Source organism: Vicugna pacos, chromosome 12, assembly GCF_048564905.1.
Source record: "Vicugna pacos chromosome 12, VicPac4, whole genome shotgun sequence".
NCBI lineage: Eukaryota > Metazoa > Chordata > Mammalia > Artiodactyla > Camelidae > Vicugna > Vicugna pacos.
This window is the reverse complement of record NC_132998.1, coordinates 52,675,446-52,694,013: the sequence shown is the minus strand read 5'-3', so window position 1 is coordinate 52,694,013 and position 18,568 is coordinate 52,675,446. Positions and strand designations below refer to the sequence as shown.

Here is an 18,568-nt window from a genome sequence, read left to right as displayed (position 1 = left end):
CAGAACACTCTAAACCAATGCTCTAAAAAACTCTTAAAAAAAAGAAACTCTTAAAAAGCTCTAAAAAACTAGTTCTGAAAATACACACACTCTTTTCCAACGTACATGGAACATTCACCAAGATCACATTCTGGGTCATAAGGCAAGCTTAGCACTTTTGAAAAGAACAGAAAATATGCAAAGTATATTCTCTAACCATAATTAAACTGGGAATCAATAACATAAAGGAAAAAGAATATTTCCAAATACTTGGGTATTAAACAACACCCTTCTAAATATCCACAGGTCAAAGAGCAATCACAAGACAAGAATATACTTTGAACTGAACAAAAATGAAAATATAACACCATAATTTGTGGGATGCAGGTGAAGCAGTAAGTAGAGGAAAATTTATAGCAAAATTAGTTCCATCAGAAAAGAAGAAAGATCTCAAATCAATCATCTAAGCCTCCACTTTAATAAACTAGAAAAAAGAAGAGCAAAACAAATGTAAAGTATGCAGAGGAAAGAAATTAAAAAGTTAAAAGCAGAAATAATTACACTGAAAATAGGAAAACAGTAGAGGAAAATCAGTGAAACAAAAGCTGATTCTTTGAAAACATCAATAAATTGATAAAACTCTAGCAAGATGGGCAAGGAAATAGAGAAGACACAAGTTACCCATTTCAGATGAAAGGAAGAACATCACTACACATTCAGGAGACATGAAGAGGACAATAAGAGAATTCTGTATACGATCCTTCACGTACATGTTCAACAACTTAGATGAAATGACCAGCTCCTCAAAACCCACAAACTAATGAAACTCACTCAAGATGAAATAGAAACCTAAACTGTCCTAAAATTATAAGATAAATTGAATTCCTACATAAATTTTTGCTGAAAAAGAAATTTTCAGAATCAAATGGTTCCACTGGCAAATTCAAACATTTAAAGAAAAAATAACTTCAATTCCACAAAACCTCTTCCAGAAAACAGAAGAGGAGGGAACACTTCCCAAATTATTGTATGAGATCAAAATTACTCTGATAAAACCAAACAGTACTAAAAAAGAAAACTCTATACCAATATCACAATAAATACAGATGCAAAAATTCTCAAGAAAGTGTTAGCAAACTGAATGCAGAAACATATAAAAAGAATAATACACCATCACCAAATAGGGCTTAATTGTCCTGGGAATGTAAAACTGCTTCAATATTTGAAAAGTAACCAATGTAATCCATCATACTGACAGTCTAGGGAGGAAAACCACATTACCATACCACTGATGCAGAAAAAGCACTTGGCAAAATTCACAACAACTCATAATAAAAAAAATTAAGCAAACTAGAAATAGAAGGGAACTTCTTCAACCTTATAAAGGTCACCTACACAAAAACCCACAGCTAACGTTAGGTTTAATGGTGCAAGACTGAATACTTTCCTCTCTTAAGACGGAGGGCAAGGTAAGTATGACACCCTTACCACTTCTATACGACACTGTAGTGAATCAAAGTCCTGCTAGTGCCATAAAACGAACAAACAAACAGAAGCAAAAGGCACACAGACTAGGGGAGAAGAAATAGAATTGTTCTATTTGCAGATGGCTTAATTATCTACAAAGAAAATCCCAAGGAATCCACCAAAATTTTTGTAGAACTAATAGGTGAGTTTAGCAAGTTCACAGAATATAAGGTCAACCTATGAAAATCAATGGAATTTCTATAAGCTAGCAATTTACAATTAAAAACTGAAATTAAAAAAATATATTTACAACAGTTACAAAAAAAACTTAGGTATAATTCTAACAAAACATTTATAGGATATAAATATACTAAAAATTACAAAATGCTGAGAACATAAATCAAAAAAGGCCTGAATAAACAGACAGACATACTGTGTTCATGAACTGGAAGACTCTATATAATGAAGATATAAATTATTCAATAATTACAATAAAAATTCAAGCAGAATTTTCTATCTATTTGTATGTATATATATATGTGTATATATATATACACACACATATATACAGAGAGAGAAAGAGAGAGAAAAGCAAAGACTGGTTCTAAAATGGAATAGCTCAAACAATTCTGAAAACAAAGAATAAAGGTGGCAGAAAAATACTGCCCAATTCTAAGACTCACTGTAAAGCTCCAGTACTCACTATAGTGTGGTATTAGCAAAAGAAGAGGTACATAAATCAAAGGAAAAAATAAAGTTCAAAATAGATCCAGAGAAAATGTTACCATTTGATTTTTGACAAAGATGCAAAAACAATAAGGGATAGTCTTTTCAAATGATATTGGAACCATAGGACATCCATTTGCAACAAAATGAATCTTTACATAAACTTCATACTTTATACAAAATGAACTCATAAAAGACCATAGATCTAAATATATAATGTACAACTATAAAACTTTCAGAAGAAAATATGAGAGAAAACCTTTATACCTAGGGTTAGGCAAAGAGTTCTTACATATGACACCAAAATTATAATCCATAAGAGAAAAAAATTGATAAACTGGACTGGATCAAAATTTTTACAGTTTTGCTCTGTGAAAGACACTGTTAAGGGAATGAAACAGCAAGCTACAGAGTGGAAGACAATAATTGGAAATCACACATCCAACAAAGGACTTATAATGAGAAATCACATATGCAACCAAGGACTTATAAAGAACTCAAAAAACTCAGCAATAGGAAAATGAACAAACCAATTTAAAAATGGGCTAACGACTTGAACAGACACATGATCAAAGACACATGAATGGCAAATAGGTATATGAATATTTGGCCAGTAAGGAAATGCATATTAAAACTGAGAATATCATACCATTACACGCCTCCTAGAATTGCTAAGATGAAAAATACCAGCAATGCTCAGTGCTGGAGAGGATCTGGAGCAACTAGAAGCCTCATAACCTGCTGGTAGGAATACAAAATGGCAAAGATACTCTGGAAAACGGTTTGGAAGGTTTTTTTTGCAAAGTTAAACATATTTATCATATGACCCAGTAATTCCACTTCTGCATACTTAACCTAGAGAAATAAAAACATGTTCACACACACAAAAATCTATAAAGAAAAACTTTTGCAGCAGCTCTAGTCATAATTACTCCCTAATGAAAACTCAAATGTCCTTCAGTGGATGAATGGAAAACAAACTGATATACCTATAAAATAGAATGTTACTTACCAATTTAAAAAAAAATGAACTACTGACACACACAATAACTTGGATGAATCTCAAGGAAGACAGTTGCCAAAAGTTACATGATTCCATTTATAGAACATTCTCGAAAAGAAAAAGAACTAGTGCTGGAGGATAGATCAACCGTTATCAGGACTCATTGGTTGGGGGATGGGGAAATGGCATGAAAGAGTTTTTGGGGTGTTTGAACTTTTCTGTACTGTGTTTACATGAATCTATACATGTGTAAAACTCCACAGAACTACACAGCAAAAAAGTCAGTAGATTATGCTATATTATGTTTTGTAAGTTACTTTTTTTCACTCAAAACTGCATCAAAACATATTTTTCATCACTAAATGTAAATCTATCTCATTAACAAATGATTGATAAATGTATAGAGAAGCAGTTTCCATGTGTGAGTTTGGGGGAGAAAGCTAGATTTAACTGGATTGAGGATGGAGTGGAAGATAAATGAGAAACAACATACATAATGACTCCTGCAACAAGCTTGGGTGTGATAAGAGGGTAACCGTGTATTTTCAAGAAGGGAAGGTTGGGTTGAGGGATTTTTTTTCGCCCCAAGATAGGAGAAATTTTAATACAGTTAATCCTTAAAAGGGATGAGCTAGCTGAGAAGGAGCGGTTGAAAACATAGGAGAAAGCAGATGGAATAATCAGTGGACTGAGCTCCCCCAGAACACAGGAGGAGCTGGATCCGGAATGCAGGCAGCGGGATGCGCCTTGGGTTTGGGGGAGATGTTTCTCCCACTAAAATACAGCAAGAGGGGAGAGGTGGGAAGATGAAGGACGTTAATGGGTTTGATGGTGGAAGTTGAGCAAGTTATCTTCTGATGGCTTCTATTTCCCCTGTGCAGAAGGAGATGAAGTCATCTCATGAGAGAGAAAGGATGGGGGAGGAAAGATGGGAGGTTCCAGAAGAACGGAGAAGGACTGAAACAGTTCTTGTAAAAAATGAGAGAAAAAGTTGAAATGAAATGTGTACTAGGATTCCTCATCATCTTCACTGAGAGTTCAATGACAATTTTCTCTACTTTTAAGGGACAAAGGGTCTCATAAAATGTCTGGTAAGTAGCTTGTCAAAGATACTTAACTGCATTTAAAATAAAAGTACGTTTATCACAGAAGCAACATTTACACAAGGATATCCAGTTTTGATGATCATAAAATTCCACAATTGAAATTTCACTCTGGACATGGCCTTGATCATCTCTGAAGAGATCTTTATCAAAGGGAAGAGAAACATATGAAATTACAATGTTAAGTTAGAGTAAATTATGATTCACTATTTCAAATTCAGTGTTGGTAGTTCCTTGGATGTACAAGGTAGAATGGCCTTGCATACACCCTCTCAGAATAAATTCTTGTACTGCAAGTGTTTAAATCAGTGTCAGTGACTTGCGAAAGGAACAAAAGTATGAAACAGTCTCCAAAGAGACCTGAAAAAGTGAACAATCAAAAAAAGGAAACTTTGTTCTCTGATCATCTTATAAAAGGACAATCATTATTTTTCAAGGATTGCCAGCACTTTCTTCTCCAGGAAGGAGATGTAAATGGATAATATCAAGGAAGTCTCTCGGGAATTTCCACATGAAAAATGACAAGGTTCTCATTTGATTTGTAAGTGCCTCTCAGGAAAAGTTAAAAATGTACAAGAGTACCAGTGAAAGTTTACATACAAAATACCTAATAATAGTACTGAAAAAGGAAAGAAATACACTTGTTTTTATTGTTGTATTATTTAATTATTTTATTTTGGTAAGGAAAAGGCGATTAGATTTGTTTACTTTTAGAGGAGGTACTGGGGACTGAACCCACCACCTCGTGCATGCTAAACATGCACTCTAACACTTGAGCTCTACCCTCTCCCCTAGAAACATACTTTTTAAAAAAGCAATGGGTTAAGAGATAAGGGACCTAGATTGTAGTTTCAAAACCTAACTGCCCTCATCTATGTGAACTTGAGCAAGTCTCCTCAGCCACCTCTGAGCCTCAGTTTTCCCATCAAAAAATGAAGGTGGCTCTTGTATACCTACAACCAGATTAGAAAAGGACCTGTAATCCAAAACCTACAAGACAGTGATGAAAGAAACTGAAGATGACACAAAAAGATGGGAAGATATACCATGTTCTTGGATCGGAAGAATCAATATTGTTAAAATGGCCATACAAACCAAGGCAATCTACAGATTCAGTGCAATCCCTAACAAATGACTAATGACATTTTTCACAGAACTGGAACAAAAGTTTTTTAAATTTGTATGGAAACATAAAAGACTCCAAATAGCCAAAACAATCTTGAGAAAGAAGAACGGAGCTGGAGGAATCATACACCTCAACTTCAGACTATATTACAAAGCTACAGTCAATCAATCAAAACAGGATGGTACTGGCACAAAAACAGACCCATCGATCAATGGAACAGGATAGAAAGTCCAGGAATAAATACATGCACTTATGGTCAATTAATCTATGGCAAAGGAGGCAAGATTATACAGTGGAGAAAAGAGTCTCTTTAATAAGTGGTGCTGAGAAAACTGGACAGTTGCATGTGAAAGAATGAAATTACAGCATTCTCTAACACTATATACAAAAATACACTCAAAATGGATTAAAGACCTAAATGTAAGATGGGAGACTATAAAACTCATAGAGGAAAATATAGGCAGAACAGTCTTTGACATAATACACTCTTTGACAGCAACATTTTTTTGGATCCTTCTCCTAGAATAATGGAAATAAAAGCAAAAGTAAACAAATGGGACCTAATTAAACTTAAAAGCTTTTGCACAGCAAAGGAAAACATAAACGAAGTGAAAAGACAACTTATAGAATGGGAGGAAATATTTGCAAATGACACAACTGACAAGGGACAAATCTCCAAAATATACAAACAGTTCATACGGCTTATGTATATATATATATAAACTCAATCAAAAAATGGGCAGAAGACCTAAACAGACATTTCTCCAAAGAAGACATCCAGATGGCCAACAGGCACATTAAAAGATGCTCAACATCACTAATTATTAGGAGAAATGCAAATCAAAACTACAATGAGGTAGCACCTCACACTAGTCAGGATGGCCGTCATCAGAAAGTCTACAAATAATAAACGCTAGAGAAGTGTGGAGAAAAAGGAACCCTCTTACACTGTTGATGGGAATGTAAATTAGTGTAGCCACTATGGAGGACAGTATGGAGATTCCTTAAAAAACTAAAAATAGACTTACCATATGATCCAGCAATATGTCCATTCCTGGACATATATCAGGAGAAAAATGTAATTCAAAAAGACATGCAATGTTCATAACAGCACTACTTACAATAGCTAAGACATGGAAACAACCTAAATGTCCATCAACAGATGACTAGATAAAGAAGATGTGGTGTATATCCCTTCCCCACTGGTAACCATACTTAATAGGAAATTACATCAGTGTTTTGAGAGATTCCATTGTGTCTCTGTCTATATACAAGTCAATTTTGTAAAATTCAGTATGTCCTAGCGATGTTCTGACAACATATGTTACATGTATATATGTATATATTTATATGTGCACACATTTGTTTTCTTTCCTGACACCATACAGCCATTTTTTTTTTAAGATTTTGTTTTTATTGAAGTACAGTCAATGGCAATGTGTCCATTTCTGGTGCAAATAACCGATTCGACAAAAAATGTTCATCTTCAAACCAGTAATTCTGTCATAAAAAGTACAATAAAATAAAATGAGTGTTTCTAAAAGATAGCAATTGTAAATTTTAATTGAATTATAATTAAATTTATAAAAACTGTAAACAATCTTGGCCCCTTGGCAAAAGAGCTTGTTATTGCAGGAACACCTCCTTCTAGAAACAGTTTTCCTAAAATCAAGTCTTCACACTGGTCTCTAGGCTGTGACATCATAACCCCATGAGGAGGCTCTGTGTCTTCTTCTAATACGACTTAAATGCTTCAAGTGTTTGGCCAGTGATATGTCTAGTATATTTACATTAAAATAAAAAACCAACAGCGAAGCAATTAGTCTATTTTCATAAGACCTGAATCCTAGAAGAATCAGAAATGACTTTAATGAAGGCAACTTGTAAACTTTCCTGGCATGTTCTTTACTATAAGAGCTCCTTCCTATTTCCTCAAATACTTCATTGGAAAATGTGGCTCCTAGTCCCACTTACAGCTCCCTGTAACTACTCCGGGTGTCCCTCAGTTCTTCCTATTTGGATCTTCTACCCAAAGTTGAGCTGCACAATGTGAAATTCTATCTAGGAGTTACAGAATTGACAGCCATTTCAGTGGAAATCTGCCGTGCGCCACATGCCGGTGGCAACATTACAATGAAGGGGTTTCATGTTTCCTGCTTTTCGCCCAGCTTTAATAGCGTTATATCTCATCTGAGAAATAAGTATTGCAGAGTGAAACATAATACAATTAGGACAGCACCCCTTGGGACAGTGTGACTAGACATAAGTCATCAAGAAGAAATGGGGTTAAGACCATGGCTGGAGGAAGTAAGGCTTATGTTGGCTCAGAAAGAGTCAGATGCTCCCTGGTTCCTGGAGAACTGAGTTGAAGAACACATGGAGGAGAGGTTGATAGGAGTGAATGTTACTATATTTTTTTTAATTGAAGTATAGTTGGTTTACACTGCTGTGTTAATTTCTGTGTACAGTATAGTGATTCAGTTATTTATATATATATTATATATATATATATATTCATTTTCAGATTATTTTCCATTGTAGCTTATTACAAGATATTGAATATAGTTCCCTGTGCTATACAGTAGGACCCTGTTGCTTACCTATTTTATATATAGTAGTTAGTATCTGCAAACCCCGAACTCCTAATTATCACTCCACCACCGCCCTTCCCCATCTGGTAACCATAAATTTGTTTTCTATGTCTGTGAGTCTGTTTCTTTTTTGTAAGTAAGGTCATTTGTGTCATTTTTTAAAATATTCCACATATAAGTGAAATCATGTGATATTTTTCTTTCTCTTTCTGGCTTACTCACTTAGTATGACAATGTCCAGGTCCATCTATGTTACTGTAAATGGCATTGTTTTATTCCTTTTTATGGCTGAGTGGTATATACATACACACACACACACACCACAACTTCTTTAACCGATCATTTGTCAATGGACATTTAGGTTGCATCCATCTCTTGGCTATTGTAAATAGTGCTGCTGTGAACATTGGAGTGCACGTATCTTTTCGAATTAGAGTTTTCTCCAGCTATAAACCCAGAAGTGGGATTGCTGGATCATGTGGTAAATCTATTTTTAGTTTTTTAAGGAATCTTCATACTGGTTTCCATAGTGGCTGCACCAAACTACATTCCCATCAACAGTGTAGGAGGGTTTCCTTTTCTCCACACCCTCTCTAGCATTTATGGTTTGTGGACTTTTTTTAATGACACCCATTCTGATCAGTGTGATGGATATCTCAAATGTAGTTTTGACTTGCATTTCTCTGATAATTAATGCTACTATCTCTTAAGTTCTACACAGCCATGAAGAGAAGACCTTGATCAAGATCTGCCCTCTGGAGAAATGTAGAGGCGGGGGCAAACTAATCGTACAGCCAGAAAGCTGAGAAACACCAGCCTTAGCCATTGTTATGTAAACAGCTAAAATATTATTATTTATAAACAGTTAGATTATAATCTATCACCATCACTTTTTACAGTGGAGTTCTCCAGATGACTTGAAAGCTGGACTACACCGTGCAACACAAGAAAAAGAAATGTCTGTTTAAGAAGAATTCTCAAAGTAGATTAGAAGTTACATTAAAACAGAGCAAAATAAACATGAGAACAAATGAAAAATTAAAATGTTGTCATAGCAATGATACCACAGAGACAAATGCCCGCATTTTCAGGCAAGAGGAGGGTGAGGAAGGAGATCTACAGTGGCCACCTGAAGGCATCCTTGCCCTGGTCTCCTTTGCCTGCATTTGGGGATTTGAGGGGCACTTGGCAGGCTCTCCAGGTCAACATCTCTGCTCCGTCCTGTCCCGGTCCCTTCATCCATCTCTGGAAATTAATGCTACTGGTCTAGGGCTTTCTCATAGTTATATGAAAAAAATGAACATTTGTTAGGGAAAGACCATACAATTAAACAGCTATTTTTATCAGGAGTAGATCAGTGTGTTACATCTTCCCTAAGATAGAAAAGCTGAGTGAATTGCGGGGGAGAATGTTTAACTGTTTTATTGAGGGGCTTGGTGGTGAAGAAGAGCTGGGAGGAGAAAGAGGTCTGACGTCCTGGGCCTGGCAGGATCCCTCCAGCCTCTCAGGGGCCAAAAGCGACAGGTGGCTGTTTTAGAGCTCATGATCCACTGCAAACCCACACATTTAGTAAGGCTCATGACAAGGGCAAAGGAAAGTGATGCAGATAAGACCCAGCTGAAAGCAGGGTTGGAATCCAGAATCTCTCTTGGGCATGTCTTGAGCATTGGCTCAAAGACAGAAAGAATGAGAAATGGCTCCAAGATACTAGTCGACCACTTAGCATCTGATCTCTCCCACCCCTCATCAGATCATACCCAACATGGCACTTACTAAGACAGAGCAGTTTATTTCATATTATGTTATCATGTTTCATATACAACATCAACCCTACAGTTGTACAGGACATGGTCTCCATTCTAAAGAGAGGAAATTGAGAATTGGAAAGATTAAGTCACTTGCCCTAAATTACAGAGATAGTAAGTGATCATGCTTGGATTTGAGCCTGGCCACAGTATCCATGCTCTTAACTACTCCAGTATTCTGCTCCAAGCTGTCTAAAAACATGGCATTTTCTCCTTCATTTCAATTTTCTCTTTACTTCTCTGCTTAAGCGATTTCATTTTCTTCCAGAGAGAGTAAAAACAGTCTCGGATCAACGAGATGAAGAAAGTAAATTACTTTAACTTAAAACCACACTTTTCTATTGATGGACTGATGGCCTTTCCGACTAACTCGTCATGATATTAGGTTTAGCACATTTTGTACTGAGCATCTTTTCTAGGTAAGTGAAGGTAACCCAGTGATGGGAGCTGACTCTGTACGGTTATGCAGTTTGCTTCCTCTTCCCTCCCATCTCCATCAGAACTGGGTCATTACTGTGATGAAATGGCAGTAGAGTCTTGCCCTGTACACACTGCTGAATGGACCAGTAAATCACTGTGGGACACCCTTACCAGGTGCTCATTTTGTGTTCTTTTCCAAAGAATCAGTAGTTTAGGGCAGCCGTAAGCCTTTCTGCACATTTAAATCAACAACCGGACATTGTTTCAGGTCTGAACTAGGTAAAAAAAAATTCTTTGTCTCCACTGAACTTGGCCTTTACTTCAGTGCCATTAGACGTATTGATCCAGATCGCTGTTTCATGTAAACAATTAGTTTGGCTTTGTTGTCGGTCCATGTGGCTGCAGTTTTAATGGCTATCAGTATCTTCATATATTGAAATCAAATGAGATTTGATTATGAGAGAATAGTCTAGATAGCCATCATGAGTAAAAAAAAAAAACAAAACATTTAAATGGTAAGTGCTAATACTCACAATCTAAATTTGCTGTCATTTTGTGGTATGTCAATAACAGACACTTACAGTTATATTATTTGGTGAGTAAGCATTAGGAAACTTGATCTTAAAATAATATTTCACCATTAAATTTTTTCAAGCTATTAAGATCCTTTGTGTTGGGAACTACTAATGCTCCTCTAAATGTGTCAGCGCTTGTAAGTGCTCTGAAGATGAAGAACGCTCTTATGGCCAAGTCGCATCTTCCAAAATTCTCCTTTAAAGGGAAAAGTGGCTTTCTCTGCCTCCTGAATCAGACTCTACAAATAGCTTTTAAGAGACTTAACAATATCATGAAACATAACATCCATGTTATCATTAATACTAATGGCAATAAATGAGCTTGTCATGTGTGGTCCTACCATCCCAAAAGAAAAAATGACTTTATAATTCAAAAACCAGTCTCCATCCTTCAGGTATAAGCATGTCTCCCGTAAGAAAAAAAAAAGTTTGTGGTTTTATAAAGACTTTGCCTACACATAAAAAGAGAGAACAGAGATGCATATTATCATCCAAATACTCAGAACTTTTCTGTGATGGTTTGTTTTTAGTTTGGGGAGGCGGAGGGAGAGTTGGCTTATTTTGGGTCTTGATTTATTGAACCCACTGCCTCACAACCGCACCTGATTTCTGAATGTGTAAGCGGCTCATGTCTGCTATTACAAGAGAGATGATGCCCAATCAGTAATCAGGGTTAGGAGTTCTGGGTCTGTTCCTTACTACACAACTATCATGCTTATCTGCCTTACCTGCCTACATAAGTACCTTATCTAATTCTTTGATCTCTTTAAAATAAGTACATTCATCTCATTCCCATCCTGAAGGAGAGCTAGAAATTCACACAGCAATGTATCTATCTAGGCAGAGCTCAACACACAACTCCACTCAACCACCACCACGCTCATGGAACATAAACTTACCTTAAATAGACCATGTTTAAATGAAAGCTTTTCTGTCCCATTTCCACTTCTCTGTGACCAATGAATGTAAATCGGATTGAAAGAGCATGTCATGAAAATGAGACATAATCTCTTTGTCAATATAAATTAATCATAATTTATTTTGCCAAGTACATCCTGAATACATTTATTCATTCATTGAACACTTAATGATGGAATACTAGGTAACAAGGCACAATTCTACGTTATGGGTACACAGAGATACAAGGTACAATTCTGTTATTGTCCTCAAAAAATTTACATGTTCAGGTTAAGTGCATTAATAAAGGAGTACACAAGGCCTCAAAAAAAAAAAAAAACTAGGAAAGCTACTTGAATGAGGTGGGGTATCAAAGGAAGGATTCTCAAAACAGGCAGTGCCTAACCAAGATCTGAAGTTGGAGAAAAAGTTATCTAGAAAAAGAAGCAGAGTGTGAGTACTTACGATAAATGGAACAGTATGAAAAGGATGAGGCATAAAACCAAATGAGATTTGCTCTTAGTATGATACAGTGTACAAATCAGGACATGGAGACAGGAAATAAGGATGGAGTTAGGAAAGATCTGATAGGAAAGGACCTTCCCGTGTGAATGAATACGGGTTTATCCTAAGAGAAAAGGAAATTGCAGTATTGGAGAGTTTTACAAAGAGAGACTATGATTAGGTATGCTTTTTCGGGGTCTATTTCTGACATCATTAAGAAGGATGGATTTGATGGCAGGTTACTGTAAGATACTAGCTGAGAAATAAGGACCCATCCCAAGGCAGTGATGTGGACATGGAAAGTGGAGAGGAGATGGTGAGAAGACTTGGTGAGCTTTTGGATGAAAGCAGCAAAGGCAGGGTACAAGCTATTAATTATTAAGCCACCAGGCTTGGGTGACTGTAGGGGAGTTTGGTGTTATTCACAATGATAAGAAATACAGAAATAGAAGCAACTGTGATGGGAAGTGGTGAGTATTAACAGTTGGATATATGACACTTGTGGGATATCCAATGACTCCCTAAGACTGGAGTTCAGGAGAAATAACTGAGATAAAAATATGAATTTAGGAACCTTTGATATATAGGTCTGAATATAATCATTCGAAGAAATTATAGAGAGAGAAAAGAAAAAAAAATACCAAGGTCACATAAATTCTAGAGAGCACTAACCATTAAATAATGCTCAGAGGAAGACCTAAAAGTACCACTGAGGAATGGTGAGTCCGATAGGAGACAGGCTAGAAACCAATGCTCCCCACGGAAGTCACTGAGGGGGATTTTCAAAATTCAGAAAGAGATCAAATTAGATAAATGCTATAAGTATTCACTGATAAGAAAAAGATAACTGGTCACCTTAATTATGTTCAACAGTAGGATGACAGGATAAAGAGTTGGTAGAGAAGTAGATGAGAAACAAAGAAGTCTGAATGTGGATGATGCATCCCAGAATTTTTACAAGGTGCTAGTCAGGGTGTGATCTCCAATAGAATATGCAATCTCCATGGTGCTAAGCATGTGTGATCTCAAATATACATACACTTACACCTCTCAAATGCCAAAGAAGCAGATAGGTTTGTCCTAGTGCCTTAAATCCTGCTTGTAAATCAATTGTGTCAATCCTTTCCTATTACTGCGGCCATCCCCACGTGCACAAGGCATTTTACTAAGAAGTGAAAACGCAGCCCACCAGCAAGGCATCTGGGCTGTACAGCATCTGGCAATCAGTTGGAAGGACTTTGTTGCCACCGAGCTGATTGGCAGTTCAAGGCCATCCCTAGTCACCCTTTAGTTCCCAATGGTGGCAAAGCCTGTTTTAGATTTAAGTCCCCAGGTTTGCAGGGCTCCTGGAGAGCAACCTGAGTTTTGAATAAATGAGCTCTATGGAAGTTCATTCTGGAAGTGCCTAAGTTGACTAGGTGTCTTGCCTGTGTGCCAAGAAATTAAATGCGAAAAGAGGAGACCAGAACTATTGCTGTGTTGTTTTCATTTACTTAATGTATTTATTTCATCTCTAGTAGCTTTTATGGCAGGCACCATCCCCTGGTGCTAGGCTGGTGAGGATCTGCAACAGATAGAGTAGTTAACAAAACAGACAAATGTCTGTGCCTTCAAGGGACTCACATTTTAATGGGAGAGGGGGAACCACATTAACACAACAAGTAAGTAAGATATTGGTATGATAGACGGTGAAAGAGCTTTGGTAAAAAAGTAAAGCAGGAAAGGGGTACTGAGCTTTTGGGGGGAGAAAGATGAAATATTAACTAGGAGAGTCAGTGAGGGTTTCACTAAGAGAGTTAACATTTGAGCAAAAACCTAAAATTGAGGGATTAAGCCATGGAGCTATGGAGAAAGGGTATTTCAGGCAAAAACTAAACAAAACAAAACATTTTTTGGTGTGCAAATGCCTGGTATCTTTTTGGAACAGGAAGGAGACTACAATGGCTGGAGAGAGACAAATAGAGGAAAGTGATGAGAGATGGTATCAGAGACACAATGGGGGAGAGAAGACAGGAGAACCTTGGCCATTGTGAGGACTACATGGAGTGATTTTGAACAGGAAAAACTGATTCTGGAGTTCTAAGGGGCTCTTCATTGAGAAAAGACATCTTAAAACATATCATCTTCTTATCTGTCTACCCTTTCTTTCAAGGGTGGTGTTTCTGCAAATGACTTCTCTGATCCTCTTGGTTCCATCATAGGAACCCTTCCTTCTCGAACACTAGAGAAACTGACCACACACTTCTCTGAGAATGAAGAGGCATCTTCAGAAGATGCACTACTTGTGGCATCCAGAAAGACCAATGGTAAGAACAATGTGGAAATTTGAAATAAACTTTTCCAGAGCTGGAGGAGAGAATAAGGCACTGAAATCAGCTTCTGTGTTTCTTAGTAATACATTCACTAGGAAAAAGACAGCTTTCACACGAGAATTTTTAAGATAAGCTAAAACCTTCACTGCTCTGCAACTAAAATACTACCCAATAAATATCATCTCCTGAAACAGAATATAGTTCTTTGGGCAAAGGAAGACAAGAAACATTGAAGAAAATTAAGCTCTCTGTGGTTGTTTCACATAATTTTTTTTAACCATTCATATTATTGGGTTACCTTTTAGTTGTCTTTCTGAAGTGATCTTTTCAACTGAAGTTTATATATTATGAAGGTTCACAGAGAAGTAAAGAGTGAGGAGAGTTAAGTAAAACGAATCTGGTACCACTATCACAATGGTGGCCACACCTATCAGAATCAGCACAGGGTTTTTATACAATGTGCAATCACAGACCTGGAAACCTGGGTTTTCATCCTGACTGTGCTGTTAACTTGCACTTTACTATTTAAAGTAAATACTTTACTATCTACCATTCACTGGAACATAGTTCTTTCGCCTGTATAGTAAGCAGCCAGATGGACAATCACTGTAACTTCTCTTGTTAAGGACATCTATGAAAATCAGCTGCCATGGATAGAGCTGGGTCCAGGTTCTCTAAAAGTTTCTCCCTGTTCAGTAATTTGTTAGTCAGAGATGTTAATTATATAGCATTGTACCCCCTTCCCCCTTTTTCCCATGGGCATTACAAACAGACCACAAAACTCTGTCCTCTTGAGTCAATCAGAACTCAGAGGTGGTCAGAATTTTTTTTTTTAATTTCTTTTGCATAGTGACTCAAGCAATCATGACCAAATGACTGGCGATGACACTCAAGTTGTAAACAGCTTGCTACCTTATCATTAGGAGAATGACTACATTGAAGCCGACTGTTCCTAGTACAGCTAAGAAGAGCGTTCACATCCTGGAAGTCAATTTCTCCCATCCCTAAAGGGTTCGAACATTGTCATCAGTTCTGCCAGCATAAAGTAGCCGCTGTTACCCTGGGTATAATCAATTGGATCAATTAGCTTTTCAGCCAAAGAGGCCTGAATATATAGAATTCATTTCCCTTCTTTATAAAGCCAGCTTCTATCCTGAGAGGAGAGTCTTCTGTAAGAGAGGCAAACTCAGACATTCAACAAGTAGAGACAATCAGTGACTTCTTGATCTTTGTTCCCACTCACTCACTTTCTTATTACCCAAACTTGCAGGAGCTTAGATCAAGAAATTTGGTTTGTTTCAGTTCTAATGAAAAGTCCTAACAATGTTATTTAGACAACTGATGAACTTTAATCTGATGACAGCTTGTGACCCACAAATAGCTGTTTCAATTAAAATGCATTCAAAATGAAACTGGAAGGACAACCACAATATTAAACTTGCAATCTGCTGTGAAAAACACCTACCAGAAGCATTATATTAAATACGATTAATTTCTACAGAGCATCTTCCAGCTGAAATCTGAAGATAGCCTTCAGTGCATTGCCTTACTAAATTCAAATTGGTTAAATTTTTTTTTTTTGCAAGTTAAGAAGTCAAATTAGAGATGGATTGGTTTGTCTGTGGTAATACACTCTTTGGCGGAGCTCCAGGTATAATCTAGAGCTACAGACTTCTAGGTTTTTCCTCTGATGAACAACAGTCTTCTATTGCCCTCATCCCAAATGTTCATCTACAATAAAATTAGCAATGTTTTCCACCTGCTTAATTTTTATGTACGCTTTTAAGCTACAGTTACTCAAGACATATTCATAAAGTTATCTTTAGAAACGTTATACATTCATTTAAAAAATTAACTACACTAATAGTTTTGACAGATCAGCTACATCATTCCTAAACTTCATAGGAATTGAGGTGGGTTTTTTTTTTTTCAGGATGAATGTTTGTTTCAGAGCTATAATTAAACAATAATGTAAATAAAACTCAACGAGTATGTTTTAATCTCATCTTTCGACATTAAAGAATTGTACGTGATAATGAAAGAATTCACTATAACTGTTTGCAAACAATTCAATGACCAAGTCATAGCTATTCGCTATTTTTCAAAAGGTGCCAAAGAATTATTGAAAATTCCACAATGTAACATCATAATTATAACAATTAATATGTATACTTCATTATAGCCTAAATGTTCCTATACATTACTTGTTCAAGAAATTTACAATACATTAAAATAGCATTAGCTAGAAATAAGAAAGTACCATACTTCATTCTCATTGCCCACAGAGAAAAGGATCCACCCACTCTTTTCAAGAGATAGCACAAAAACTGTAATTTTGCACCCATTATTTTTATTCGCTACCCCTGGGACACAGCACATACTCCACAAATGTTGGTTGAAGGAATGAATGAATATGTGCTGCTGGGTGGCAGGCAGACTAAGGGAAAACACACAGTCTTTGACAGCGACAGGACTACTGCATGGACAACTGCTGTCGCAGTAGGGTTTCTAAAATCTCTCTGCCATATTCTATTTTGGTGCATGTGTGTATAAAAATGATAAAGGATTCAGTCCAGCAAGTCCTTGCATTTCATAGAGGCTGCATGTAGCCAAAAAGCAGGGTCTGTAAGTGACATCGCATATGAAATTCCCCAGGTACTTCCTAAGGTTTGCTTCCACATGAAACCTGGTACTGGTTCTGCTATCAAAAATATTTGTATCTGGGAGTCAGTCTCACTGTCACTCTTGGCTGGACCTCATCAAATCTGTCCCAGGGACAGTGCCTTCCCCACTGTATTCAGCTTTAAAACTGTGATTGGGTTTTTGTCTAGTGCCCCGGGAACCCGACCGTGATGCTGAAAGAGAAGAGAGGGTCCTATTTAAAAATCTTTCGTTCCTCTTATTGGTTTAGAAAATTCGACTGACAAGAGCAGGGGCCAAAGGAGCCCGGAGCGGCATCATTAATGCGAATCGTGTATTTGGATCTTTTGGGCGGAAATGTGGTCCATCAGGTTACAGCCAATGCATCCCCGCGAGCTCTCGCTAAACCAAGAGACCTTGTGGATGTAGCCGCTGCAGTAGAAAAGGTTACATCCAGCAGGATGTCTTGTCTGTCTCCGGAAAATTTGGCAGTCAAGTGCAGAGCCCAGAAACAGGCTCTGGGAGTCTAGATGGAGGAGAGGGGTGGGGGCAGCAAACCTGTATCCGTATTGAAAACGTTCACTGTTAATCATGCAAGGTAAGGAAAAATCAGGAGCTGATTTTAGCTTAAGTTTTCTACCTCAGTCTTCCAACAGGTGCATGATTCCCTCACCCCTTCCCGGTCACTCCTGTCCTGCTTTGCCTTTCTAAGGCTTTCCTTGCGAGGCAAGCTTTTCCGAGAGTCCCCAAGCATGTGCAGCCGCCCATCTCACCCACAGCTCCGGCTCTGCGCCCGGCCACCTCTTACCTGCAGCGTGAAGACTAAGCAGAAGCAGGCACAGCGCAGGGAAGCCGACCGCTCTCCGCATAGTGTTTGCATCGAGAGGCGGAGGAGCAACTCCGCCACGACGCCCCTTCAGGCCAAGTGTTACTGGAAGGAGCCCCCGCCAAGTGTCCCCGGGTCTCCGGGCTTCATGCCCAGGTCCCCGGCTGGGGCGGGCAGGGCGGTCTGCGGCGCCGACAGGAGGAAGCACCGGCTTCGCCTCCGTAGGAGAGGAGGAGAGGCAGAGGCGGCGGCGGCGGCGGCGCGGGGCGGGGGCCGAGGCGCTCGGAGCGGCCGCTGCTCGGCCTTCTGGAAGCTCCGCAGCCGCGGCGCGGAAGGCGGCGGCGGGACTCCCGCGCCAGCCCTGGAGCCCGGGGCCAGCGCAGCGCGAGCAGCAGCCCCGACGCGCCGCGGCTACTGAGCATGCCCGGCGCTGGCCCTCGCGCCGCACGGGAGTTTCAAAGTGAAATTCCACTTCTCCGGGTCTTAGCGGCGGCTGCGCGGGGAGCAGGCTTCTCCGCGGGGGGGGGGGGTAGCTTCTTGGAGGCGGTTTTCAGGGATACAGCGTCGGCCAAAAACCTGGGAATGGGGTGGGAC

General features: G+C 38.4%; 1 protein-coding gene across 1 annotated transcript in view; it reads right to left on the bottom strand.

The window, feature by feature from the left end:
• The window catches only part of PTPRR (protein tyrosine phosphatase receptor type R), a 226,657-nt gene extending 208,396 nt beyond the window's left edge, over window positions 1-18,261 (bottom strand). Inside the window, exon 1 of the mRNA XM_006197827.4 lies at window positions 17,957-18,261. Within this exon, the coding sequence (XP_006197889.1) occupies window positions 17,957-18,017 (61 nt within the window). The 5' untranslated portion in view covers window positions 18,018-18,261. The remainder of the gene's footprint in view (window positions 1-17,956) is intronic.
• Between the last annotated feature and the right edge of the window lie 307 nt (window positions 18,262-18,568).